At 40.4% G+C, this 12,518-nt stretch overlaps 1 protein-coding gene across 4 annotated transcripts in view; it reads left to right on the top strand.

Annotated features, from left to right (window-relative positions):
• col24a1 (collagen type XXIV alpha 1 chain) overlaps window positions 1-12,518 on the top strand; it is a 143,946-nt gene that overhangs the window by 62,890 nt on the left and 68,538 nt on the right. For 3 of the 4 annotated variants that reach the window (XR_012398847.1, XR_012398848.1, XM_073939502.1), the window contains exons 8-11: window positions 4,307-4,351; window positions 8,931-8,984; window positions 9,222-9,266; window positions 11,256-11,309. Coding sequence is in view for 1 of the 4 variants with exons in the window: in XM_073939502.1 (XP_073795603.1) it covers window positions 4,307-4,351; window positions 8,931-8,984; window positions 9,222-9,266; window positions 11,256-11,309 (198 nt within the window). In the remaining 3 variants the exon portion in view is untranslated. The remainder of the gene's footprint in view (window positions 1-4,306; window positions 4,352-8,930; window positions 8,985-9,221; window positions 9,267-11,255; window positions 11,310-12,518) is intronic. The other variant, XM_073939503.1, reaches the window with a different exon arrangement.

The raw sequence follows: 12,518 nt of genomic DNA, 5'->3' as shown, positions 1-12,518 counted from the left end.
TGAGGGTCTTTGTGTCATTAATGTTGGTTTGTAGATATAAATGTGTGTGTGAGGGTCTTTGTGTCATTAATGCTGGTCTGCAGATATAAATGTGTGTGTGAGGGTCTTTGTGTCATTAATGTTGGTTTGTAGATATAAATGTGTGTGTGAGGGTCTTTGTGTCATTAATGCTGGTCTGCAGATATAAATGTGTGTGTGAGGATCTTTGGTCATTAAAGTTGGTGTGCACATATAAATGTGTGTGTGAGGGTCTTTGTGTCAGTAATGTTGGTCTGCAGATATAAATGTGTGTGTGAGGGTCTTTGTGTCATTAATGTTGGTGTGCAGATATTAATGTGTGTGTGTGAGGGTCTTTGCATCAGCAATGTTGGTCTGCAGATGTAAATGTGTGTGTGAGGGTCTTTGTGTCATTAATGCTGGTCTGCAGATGTAAATGTGTGTTTGAGGGTCTTTTCGTCATTAATGTTGGTGTGCAGATGTTAATGTGTGTGTGTGAGGGTCTTTGTGTCAGTAATGTTGGTCTGCAGACATAAATGTGTGTGTGAGGGTCTTTGTGTCATTAATGTTGGTATGCAGATGTAAATGTGTGTGTGAGGGTCTTTGTGTCATTAATGTTGGTCTGCAGATGTAAATGTGTGTGTGAGGGTCTTTTCGTCATTAATGTTGGTCTGCAGATGGTAATGTGTGTGTGTGAGGGTCTTTGCGTCAGTAATGTTGGTCTGCAGATATTCATGTGTGTGTGCGATGAGTGAGAGATTGAGTAGATGTCATGAGACTATATCGAGTAGCTCTAAAAGATGATGAAGTCCTTGTAAACCCCATTGAGTCCTGGCTGAATAATGGTTGCTCTGAGCTCATTATAGGCCTGACAGTAGCTCAGTGTGTTTGGATTTTCATTTGTAATCCCATGAGAACAGACAGCTCTCTGACAGTGAACGCTCTACTAGACGTGTTTTCTTTGGAAACAGAGCTCTCCTGGACACACTTACCTCTTATTCTGGGTGCCGGTGTTTAGCTGAGTTTGAAAGGTCAAGGGTCATTATCGGGGAAGGGATAAAGGTGTGTATGTGTACTGTCGTGTTAGTGGATCATCAATGGATTCATCTAACAGAAAGTCTGGACAGACGTCTCTGTTTTGTCATGTGGATTACAGTACTGTTGTCAGAGCCAGAAATCACATTTGTCCAGTTTCCACCATAAGCTAAAGCAGTCCCAGAAGTCAGCTTAGCACCAGCACAGCACTTGTTTTGATGTCAAAAAAACGCTTGACATCTATTTGACATCCACACATTGATGCTGATTTGACGACCGAAGTAATGACACAAAAAAGTGTTATAATGCTCGACATGTTTTATTCATCTCAAAGCTTCAATTACTAATTAGAAGTTTACTCTGGTTGTTTTGTACTGTACAATGCTCGTAAACTATCCTGATGTTAAAATGACGTCAGATAGACATAACAATATTAGATGTCAATATGATGTTTTGACATCAAGGTAGTCAAGGTTGTCAATTGTGTTGTCATATTAATTTAGTCTCCCATATGAATTAATAAGGATGCATAAACATGGCCAAACATCACAGATAAGTGCAGAGTACATTGACGTGTTTTTGACGCCAATGTTAGATGTCAAATTGATGAATTTTGAACATCAAGGTAGTTTACATGAGTTGTAGTGCTACAAAATCCAGTGTAAATGTATATTTTGGTGTAAAGGGCATCAGTGTGTATGTCAAATATAATTTCTTATATATTTTAATAAATAAGTGGTAATGGGTGTTTCCCAGTACTGGGTTGCAGCTGGAAGAGCATCTACTGTGTAAAACATATGCTGGAATAGTTGGCGGTTCATTCTGCTGTTGCGACCCCTGATGAATAAGGGACAAAGCTAAAGGAAAATGAATGAATGAATATTTTTTATAATATCTTTTGTCATCAAGGTTCCTGAGAGGTTTATTACAACCAGTTGGCTCTTTGTTTTTAAAACGGGATACATTCTGCCACATTTCGAGTTGCACTAATTGCAGTCTCCTTTAATTTAATATGGATGCATTATAACCCAGCGGGCAGCTCAGCACGTCAAAAACATGTCAAAAACGCAAAATAGATTTGAGTCAACTGATGAACTTGATGCCAAAACAACATCAAATTGACCTCTGACATTGGCATCAAAACATCGATCGCAGATTACATTGACGGGTTTATGACCCTTAAATTAAAGGTCAATTTTTGATGGCATAATTTGATGTATTTTTAACATTAAGCTAGTTTACATGCATTGTAGGGCTCCAAAATCCAGTGTAAGTGTTTTGGTCATCAAAAGGGCATCAGTGTGTGGATGTCAAATGGACGTCAAGGTTTTGACAACAAACCCATTTGCATGTATGACATAATGTTTTTTTGTCATCAAGGTTCCTCACTGAGAGGTTTATTACAACCAATTGACCATTTTGTTTATAAAATGAGACGAATTCTTGCACATTTTAAGTTGCATTTATATTAATGTAGTCTGCCGTTTGATTTAATATGGATGTATAACAGCTCAGCGGGCAGCTTGAGGACAAAACAACGTCAAAAATACGCCCAAAACATGTCCAAAATGCCAGTAGATTTGAGTCAACTGATGAACTTGATTTCAAAGCATCATCAAATTGACATCTCACATTGGCATGTCTAAACATCGAATGCAGATTACATTACAGAAGTGTTTTTGACGCTTACGTTAGAGGTCAATATTTGATGGCATAATGTTGAAAATACATCAATTTGACATCTTAATTAAGGTAGTTTACATGCACTGTAGTGCTACAAAAATCCTGTGTAAATGTGTATTTTGGTGGTCAAAAGGGCATCAGTGTGTGGATGTCAAATATAATATAATATATTTCAATAAATGAGTTTGTATGGGTGTTTCCCAGTACTGGGTTGCAGCTGGAAGAGCATTCTCTGTGTAAAACATATGCTGGAATAGTTGGTGGTTCATTCCACTATGGCAACCCCTAATAATAAGGGGACTAAGCCGAAAAGAAAATGAATGAATGAATATTTTTAACATCATCAAGGTTTCTGAGAGGTTTATTATAACCAGTTGGCTCTTTTGTTTATAAAATAGTGTATATTCTGGCACATTTCCAGTTGCATTCATTGCGGTTTCATTTGATTTAGTTTGGATGTATAACAGCCCAGCGGGCAGCTTTAAGGTCAAAACAACATTAAAAAACATGTTTAAAAAAACTTGTACAAAATGCAAGAGGGTTTGATGTGAATTGATGAACTCGATGCTGAAACAACATCATATTGACATCTAACACTGGTGTCAAAAACACGTCCAACATCACAGATAATTACAGGTTACATTGCCGTGTTTGTGATGCCAGCGTTGGATATCAGTTTGATGTCATTCTAACATTAAGCTAGTTTACATGCATCATAGGTCTACAAAGTCCAGTGTAAACGTGTGTTTTGGTGGTCATAAGAGCGTCAGTGTGTGGATGTCAAATGGACGTCAAGCTTGTGACATCAAACCCATGTGCATTTCTGCCGCTGATGTTCGTCAAGATGCCAGTTTGATGTTGTTTTGAGCTCGTGCTGCTGAAAGTCCACTGATCCAGCTGTGTCATGAGTTATATGTGAGATTATCCAGCTCTTTCTCCTACTGAACGCCGGACTCTTTGATACTGAGCTTGCTGAACTCCAGCGGTTCGTCTAAATGCTGTTTTTATTGCTCATTCGTGTATCTGGAGAACTCAAACATTTACAGAGCGAGAGCAGAGATAGTGCTGGCCGTAAATCAGGCTGACCTCTGACCTCTGACGCATCGCTGTCCTCTCGCTGGCCTGGAGGATTTTCCACAGGATTGCACCACACTTAAAAAGCCCTGCGCTCGACACACAGCGCCACCTGCTGGCAGACAGACCTCACCATCACCCCTGAACATTCAAGCGTTCGATGTGGAGATTAATCTGCAGACGTGACTCTGTAGTGTGTGTGTGTGTGTGTGTGTGTGTGAGTAGTTCTGACCTCCTCCCGCTCCACTGTCGGGACTTGTCTTTCTCCACGGCTGGAGCTGGAGCTGTCAGATCGGGGAAGCTTTAAAGGGTTTTGACAGTTCTGGGGAAATTCTTCAGGGCTATTAGTCTTATCTGAGGCTACTGGAACTTTAGGCAACATAATCCCCAGAGATGTGGATAGGATAGCGAGTCCACACACCTCTGCGGGGAGATGTGGGAGTATTGAGCTTTGTGTTCCTGCTGGTGTTTTCTGTAACATTCGATCATAATCCGCTTCTGTTTTCCTCCATTGTAGGGTCCCAAAGGCTATCCAGGACCCGCAGGTCTGCCCGGAGAACAGGTGAGTTGATGAAACACACCAAATGTCATCTCGAATTCCTATTTTCAGCTGCTGCTTCAATCGTTTAGTGTTCAGATGAAGCGTGAGCTGTCCTACTTGTAGATCTACAACAGGGTTAGGACACTTCCAGCTACACGAGTCAGACGGTGTTGTGTGCTGTTTCAGCTACATGAAGGAACATATAAGTGCTGCTTACTGATGCAGAAGATGCTTCTATAAGGATTACAGTGCATTTCTTTGCAGTTATCTTGGATAAATAGTGTTTGCATCTGTATTAAGTTTCAGTATAACAAGTTTAGGAACTATAGCAGTGCACAACAACAGCTCTAGCAAACTATAGCATGCATAAGCACAGTAGACCAATACAGCTGATCTCAACTTCAGAGGTCTCCATGTGGAGCGCTGAACATTATCAGAGTTATCATGTTTAGCAGTGAGTAAAGTTTAGTGTTTGCACAATTTACTTTTGAGCAACAATTTTAGTGATAAAAGTTTAATTTATTTATTTGTTTATTTATAATTTTTAAACAGGAAAAGATTAAAAGATAATCGGGCCTGACTCAGCATGAATGCTGTTTTTCAGCAGGTTCCTGCTCTGCATAACATAAAAACAGACAGACGTCTCATCCATCAACACAGTACAAACAATCACCAAACATATAAGATCAAGAAAAGCAGGCTACTATCTCAGTGGCTACAGCGATAGTTGACCATCAGATGACGAGCATGGGATTTCTTAAAAAGTCTCAGTGTTGGTATTGTTTTGAGATGGTGTGGGATCTCGTTCCAGACTCTTGTGAAAACATAAAAGAAAGATCTCTGTCCATAACAGTTTTTAAAAGCGGTACTGGCAAACATCCATTTGTTGCAGATCTGGTGGAACGATCACTCCTTGTGTTGAGTTTTGGTACCAATGCACAAAGGGCTGCTGAGGTAGAGCTATTTAAAACTTGATAGTACAGTTTAATACCTGTGTTCATAATGTAGTTTTGAAATGTTAAAGCTTTAGAAAGTGATAAAGCAAAACAGTGATGTGTCTATCCAGAAAGTCTGTTGTGTATCTTATAGGCCCTATTGTACAGTCTAGCTATCGGCTCCAAGATATCGTTTGTTGTGAGAGACCAAATAGGCAGACAGAAAGACAAGGTAGACAAGATTATGGCATGCAGATCAGTTTCTGAAACAGAAAAAGACAAATTTGTCCTAATTTTCCATAAACAAACAGCTTTTGTTTCAGCTTTTTATAAACATTTTGAACATGGTTACAATCAGTGAGGTGAGAGTCCAGACCGATTCCCAAATATTGATATGTGGATACAATGGAAAGTTTCAAATAATAATTATTTAAACCCCAAAACCATAGAAATGCAGCAAATAAAAGTAAAAAATAAGAATAATTTAGACTTCTTCTTTATAGTAATGATCATATCACACATGTACGTAAAGTACAAATGCATTTATGGTCAAAATATGCAAATACATGAGTCAGCATATGTGTGTCTGTGTTTTGTGGGGAAAACCGTGACCTTACAACACAAGATGCAACAAGCGTCGTGTCTGCCTGCATCAAATGCAACATGACAGAAACATATAAAGCAGCCACTGCACTCCCAATCTAATGTTAAAGGCTTTCAATCTGATGAACACACATTCAGGGTGTACTCTCATTAGATGCAGTTGTCTTGAACCGTGCCAAAGTGCTGTTGTCCCTCCTCCCCTCTCCCCCTCGTCCTGCACTCATATTGCAGTTTTACCTCTCGAGCTGGAGCACGCTTCCGTCATCGATGATGGACTGTTCAGTTTAACAGAAGAGAAGTGCTCTCGCTCAGCACAGTGGACATCGCTTTATTTCTGTTGTTTTATATTATTTGAAGTCGTTTGACACACAGATCCGCCACTGCTGGCGCTCATAAACATTCATCAAGTCCTGCTGCTGCAGGTATGAGGAGGTGTGCTGAAGGTGCAGCTGTGGTGGAGTGAGGGGTTTGCGTCTTTAATAAACTCTGACAGCTCGTGTTCAGGAAGAATGATTTATCTATTCATATCAAACAGCCCCTTAAAGTCACGTCTCGTCTTCAGTTTTGGGCTCAGGTGCACTTTATGCTGTTTACACCAGACGCGGAAGAACCATCAAGCGTGAGTGATTTACATGTTCAGTCAATGCAAAAACACGAACACACATCCTGTGGTGCAATACACGCGAGTTACGCAAGTTGTGCGATTTGCGCGATTGCCATGTTTAACTCGATCGAGTTCGAAAGTCTGAGCTTCAGTGGACATTCGTGCAGCATTAATCAATCAGGAGCTTTCTCTTGTAGGGGGCATGCTTATGTAGCGCCTGTTGTTGTTGTCCCGGGGGGAAATCCTCCTACAGACACCGGACAACAGTTGATCAAACTGGGCTGGGCTCAGTCTGAAGCACCGCTGAAAGCCTCCATCATCCAGGTTCAGTTTCTGGAGGAGTTGATGAGCTCACAGAGCTGCTGCACCTATGAAAGATCTAGTGGACTCAGACACGGCTCCAAACAAATCCACGCTGTTTTTCAGCCTTCCTAAAGCACATAAACACTGTTATTAATAAAATCCATGTTAGCCATTTAGCAATGAAGCTAGAGTCACCGGGCAGACAGAATCCCTGCCCATCATTCAAATCTGTGTCTATTGCTCTGTGAATTTGTGAATTTGTTCACACATGTATTTACGTGCAAATATTACGATTTATCCGCCCGTTCCACGTCTGGTGTGAACACAGCTTTACACCAAACTCTACAAGCATATCGTGGCAAAGCCCAACCGAACTACGCTATGGCACACCACTTCCAACCGGGCCGGGGCCAGCCTACCGACCCGCAACTAAGCCCTATTTGGAGCACTCACACTTGTCAAACAAACCAGTAAACATGCCCGGGCATGGTTCGGATAGCCTAGTGTGAGTGCGTCCTAAAGCTGTTGAACATCAGTAATAGGCTACTGAGTGAGTGATGTTGTTGGTTTGAGTCTCAGTTTTGACTTTCATTTTTACACCGTCTGTCAGTTGTTTATTTCATTTAGGATATAAGATCTGCTGCTGCTTTCAGTATTAAAAATGTTGTAAAATGTCCAAACATAGCATTCAGTGAATGGGCTGGATAAAATGTGTTTACTCTGACAGTGGGAGCATTGAACACTGAGTACAGCACATAATCAGCACCTGAGGTGATCTTTGTCCTTGTACTTTATGTCATGCTTATTCTGTTGGGACATGGCAGAAATAAAAATGCTTTCTAAAATACAGAAACTCCTTTTAACACAGAAAAGATAGCCTGTTGCAGTGCCGCATTGCTTGATTTTAGGACAAAATGTAAAGCTCGATAAAGGCAGATATGACACAGCCCACCTTTTGTCCCTTTTCACACTACACTATAAACATATCTACCTAAAGCTGACATCTCTTCTCCTAAATGAACCGACTGCACTTGAAGCAAACGTTTTAGGTTGGTTTTGTGATCCATATGAAACAAACACAAGGTGCAGTCTGACCTCATGACCTCATTCAAATCACATGACAGAAGCATCCACACACTTGTAACCAAAACGGTTTAAGACATTTACGATCAAGACCAAGCTGGATATTATGATCAACACATAAGTTGATTCTTAGGGTGAATACATACAGTAGTTAGATTGGCAGATTACTAGAAACAGCTGTAAATGCGGTCAGTGTCATGACCATCTCATCAAGTGTGCATTATCTTGGGTATTTTTAGCTTTTAATTTGAACGTTTAGAAACTTTATTTAAAAGACAGACATTGTTAGATTCCATATATGCAAGTTAATCATACGCTTGGCAAGCAGTTTTTGAGTTTGATATGTCCCCATTCATCTGAATGCCTGAGAAACTTTCAACCCTGCTGAAAAATCCAGCTTAAACCAGCCTAGGACGGTTGGCTGGTTTTAGCTGGTCCACCTGCCTGGTTTTAGAGGGGTTTTGCCCACTTGCAGGCTGGTTTCCAGCCATTTCCAGCTTGGTTATAGCTGGACAGGCAGGGAGCCCAGCCAAAACCAGCTATGTCCAGCTTAAACCAGAATGGTCCAGCTGGTTTTAGATGGTTTAGCTGGTCACTTTCCACCCTGACCAGCTAAGACCAGGCTGGAAATGGCTGGAAACCAGCCTGCAAGTGGGCAAAACCCCTCTAAAACCAGGCAGGTCGACCAGCTAAAACCAGCCAACCAGCCTAGGTTGGTTTAAGCTGGATTTTTCAGCAGGGAAGATGGCCACCGAGTGAATTGACTTTCCTTTGATGGACTTTGGTTTAACTCTGTCTCTCTCTGTGCGTGGCGCTCTGTGTGTGTTTGACATGGCATTAAACAGATCTGTGAGTTGTACCTTTGTGCCTCCTCAATAAGCGCGTCCGGAAGGTTTGGAACTCAATACACGGAGAGTTTGATTGAGTCACAAAGCTCCGTCTTTATCTGCAGAGATGGACATGGGCCAGGGTCAGCCGCAGACGCTCACAGAAAGATGAACAATAGCAGCTCTATTCATCTGCTGGCAGACGCCATCATCCCTCATTCACGCTTCTCTTTCTCTCTCCTCAGGGTTTGCCAGGGTTGCCAGGCGTGTCTGGGGCGGCGGGTTACCCTGGCAGGCAGGTGCAGTGACCAACATCCACAATAATGCATACAGCATAGCAAAATACATGTACAAATGCTAACCGATTTAGTCTTGAGGTCTGTTTGACACTCACACATTGATGCTCTTTTGGCCACCAAAATAATTGTACTCGTCTGAAAGCATCATTACACATATACACTGGATTCAGTATCTCTACATTGCATGTCAGCTGCCTGGATGTTACTGTTGATGTACTGATGTCTCCTGTCTCACAGGGTTTGGTTGGACCAGAGGGAAACCCGGGACCTAAAGGTGTCAACGTACGTGTAGCAGTTCATCTAATAATAGGCTAATGTTTTCCTCTCAAACTCTGAGTATATTAATAGGTATATCAATATCAGTAGAAACAGAGATTTGTAAACTGCGCTGACTCTTTGACTCAGCACTTAATTCAAAATATTGGCTGCTGTTAATTTCAACATTTAGGGGCAGAAATCTGTGTATTTATTAGCAACAACTCTATAATCCAGTTTCCCCCACAGTCCAAACACATGCCGTACAGGTGAATTGAGTAGGCTAAATTGTCCGTAGTGTGTAAATGTGTGTGTGGATGTTTCCCAGAGATGGGTTGCAGCTGAAAGGGCATCCACTGCGTAAAAACTTGCTGGATAAGTTGGCGGTTCATTCCACTGTGGCGACCCTGGATTAATAAAGGGACTAAGCCGACAAGAAAATGAATGAATGAATGAACATTATAAAGATAAATCCGGTTGTATTCAAAAGTTTAAGCTGAAAATGAGTTTCAAACAAAGTCAAAGTTCGGGATTTTTTAGCTTGTTTATAAATACAGTACATGTTTGACATTATTTATTTATTTATTTAATTTTTTTGTGCAAAAAATATAGATTATCATCTTCAATCTAGGCAGTTCCCTAAGTCCTGAATAGTTCCTGTTAGTAGCAGCAACACACTAAATCAACCAACCAATCAATCAATCAATCAATCAATCAATCAATCAATCAATCAATCAATCAATCAATCAAATGAAATGTATTTTTAATATCTGATATTTTTGTCAGGCTTTCTCCAATAGTTGCTGCTGAAAATCAGTTTAAAATATCTTGAAGTTTTGATTTTTCAGTATTTATAATACATTTTTATAATGATTTTTGATTTTTGGCTGTTGACCAATTTCAATAATTCAGCCAAAAGAAATCTTATCATTTACACACCGTTAACTTTTACATTTACACACCAATAGTTGAACACAAAGATTATATTGTGAAGAAAGCTGTAACTATTCACTATTCAATAGTATTAGTTTTTCCTACAGCTCAAGACAGTGTTTACAGGTTTCGTCAGAATCTCATCTTTGTGCTCAAAAGAAGGAAGAAGAAGATTTGGAAACACTTCAGGGGAATAAATTAAAGATTGTGTGTGAACTACGCCTTTAAGGACAGGAAAAACTACCGTAGAAGAAGCAAGCCACATCCAAATGCATCCGAACCGATTGACTGTAAACTCAGAACCAAATCTCCCCTCAGATATTATCTAATACAATTGTATAGTGCATAACACTGATCATCTGCAGCGTGTGTCGAGATCCGAGATGTTCATGTTTCAGAAACACAGGCTCTTTTTCAGCATCTGGCCATGTGCCGCGGCTCTGGAATGTGCACAGACAGGAGGAGGGCTGAATCTTTCATCTTTGACCGATAGTACATGTGATCTCACTTAACAAGAAAGAAGAACAGCGCATATAGAGCTCCACCAGCCCGCAGCAAACACAAACACCATGAATGATGTGTGTGTCTGCTGTTCAACATGTGGAAGAGATCAGGTTTCACACCTGATACAGACATGACAATACTGTTCTGCAGAATGGATCATTAGGTGTAAGTTACAGCAATATAGATAATACAGTGTGAGAAGTGAGGCTGTGTAGTTTAGTTGTTTAATAGACGTTTTTTAGATGTCATGTCTCATTTAAAATTCAGAATCTCTTGGCCAGTTGGTGGCGCTGTTCCTAAACTTCTCACATACCATCTAGTCATGATAGAGAACACACGCACCAATTTCCGTTCCAATTTGTTGGGGCGTTTTAAAGATACAGACTTGTGTTTTCCTCCGAGTCCCTGATTTTCTTCATGCGCTATAAATGAATGCAGCATCAGAGAGCTTAGAACAGTTTACACCACCAGTATGAGATCAGAATTCTCTGAGCAATATTCAGGAATGATCTGATGACAGATGGAGGACTAAACATGCAGGTTTTATCTAGTGGTGACTTGTTTGTGTTTCTGTTTCAGGGCTTCATCGGACCACCAGGAGTTGCGGGACCGCCAGGACTGGAAGGAGAGAGAGTGAGTACAAACACACAGATGTAAAATAATAATGCTAATGAGGTGCAGGAAACAAGCTCATTAAAGCAAAGCAGCTAACCGTAGACTACACCATGCTCCTCCGCTTTAGTCAGGGTTATTAAAGGGAACGAAGAGACTCTTAAAGGGACAGTTCACTCATAAATGATTCTGACATGTTTGTTTGTTGATGCAGAAGCTGCTTCTATAATGTTTTGGTGTATTTCTTTGCAGTTATCCTGGAAACATTCTTACATCTTTGATCTGATTTTCAGTGTAATAAGCAATGGCTTTTGAACTACACAGCAGTGCACAATAATAATAATTTTGGCAAGCTGTTGCACAACGAAGAAGCTCTGAAATGGTTTACTCTCCCTCATGTTGTTCCAAACCCCTGAGACCATCTTCAGAACACAAATGAAGATGTTTGATGAACTTCAAGAGTTCTCTGACCCTTTAAGCCTAGTTCACACTACAGGATTTTAAACATCAGCAGATCGCTGTGCCGTTCCCACTACATGACCTGACTTTGTGTCTTTTAATCTCTGTGGTGTTCACACTACGCAACACTCTGTGAATGATCCACAAGAGGGGGGTCACACACTACATGATCTGACAACAACTCATTCCCCATCAGCTCATTCAAGCTACCAAACCACAGCCAATGAAATTTTGAGGGAGGAGTCGTCAGAAAAAGCTGAACACGATTGGCTGCTTGTGTGCTGATGACATCACTGACAGCGTTTCAAGATTTGGAGAAAGCATTTAAAAAACATCGTCAAATCAGCTGATTCATCAGCGCATTAATCACTCATCTGCAAGGTTTCAGTGGATAGATACACAGAGAGTTTTTAATTTTTGTAATTTTAAAACTCTTTGAAATAAAACTAACATATATATTTATTTTTTTTATTACAAAACTGTAAAGAACTGAGCATTTCTGCCTTAAGATACCATATTGGTTAAAATGACTGCATGCATGTCTGATACTTTTCGCTGTGACTTTAAATATGTGTGCATTTTCTTGCCTGGCAACTTCGTGCTAACATAAACAAAACTTTCTGATGGCAAAAACATCAATTTACTTTAGATATCTTTAAAAACAGCTTATTCTGTGCAGTGAAATAGCTCCTGTTTGTAAGTGAAAATGAAAGCCAAGACCTTTAAGTGTTTTAGTATCTTAACTACATATTTATAGGCTGTATTACAAAA

The sequence above is a fragment of the Danio rerio genome, chromosome 23 (assembly GCF_049306965.1).
Source record: "Danio rerio strain Tuebingen ecotype United States chromosome 23, GRCz12tu, whole genome shotgun sequence".
In the NCBI taxonomy this organism is placed as follows: Eukaryota; Metazoa; Chordata; class Actinopteri; order Cypriniformes; family Danionidae; genus Danio; species Danio rerio.
Note: the sequence above shows the minus strand (reverse complement) of the source record. Positions and strands in the feature narration are given on the sequence as shown.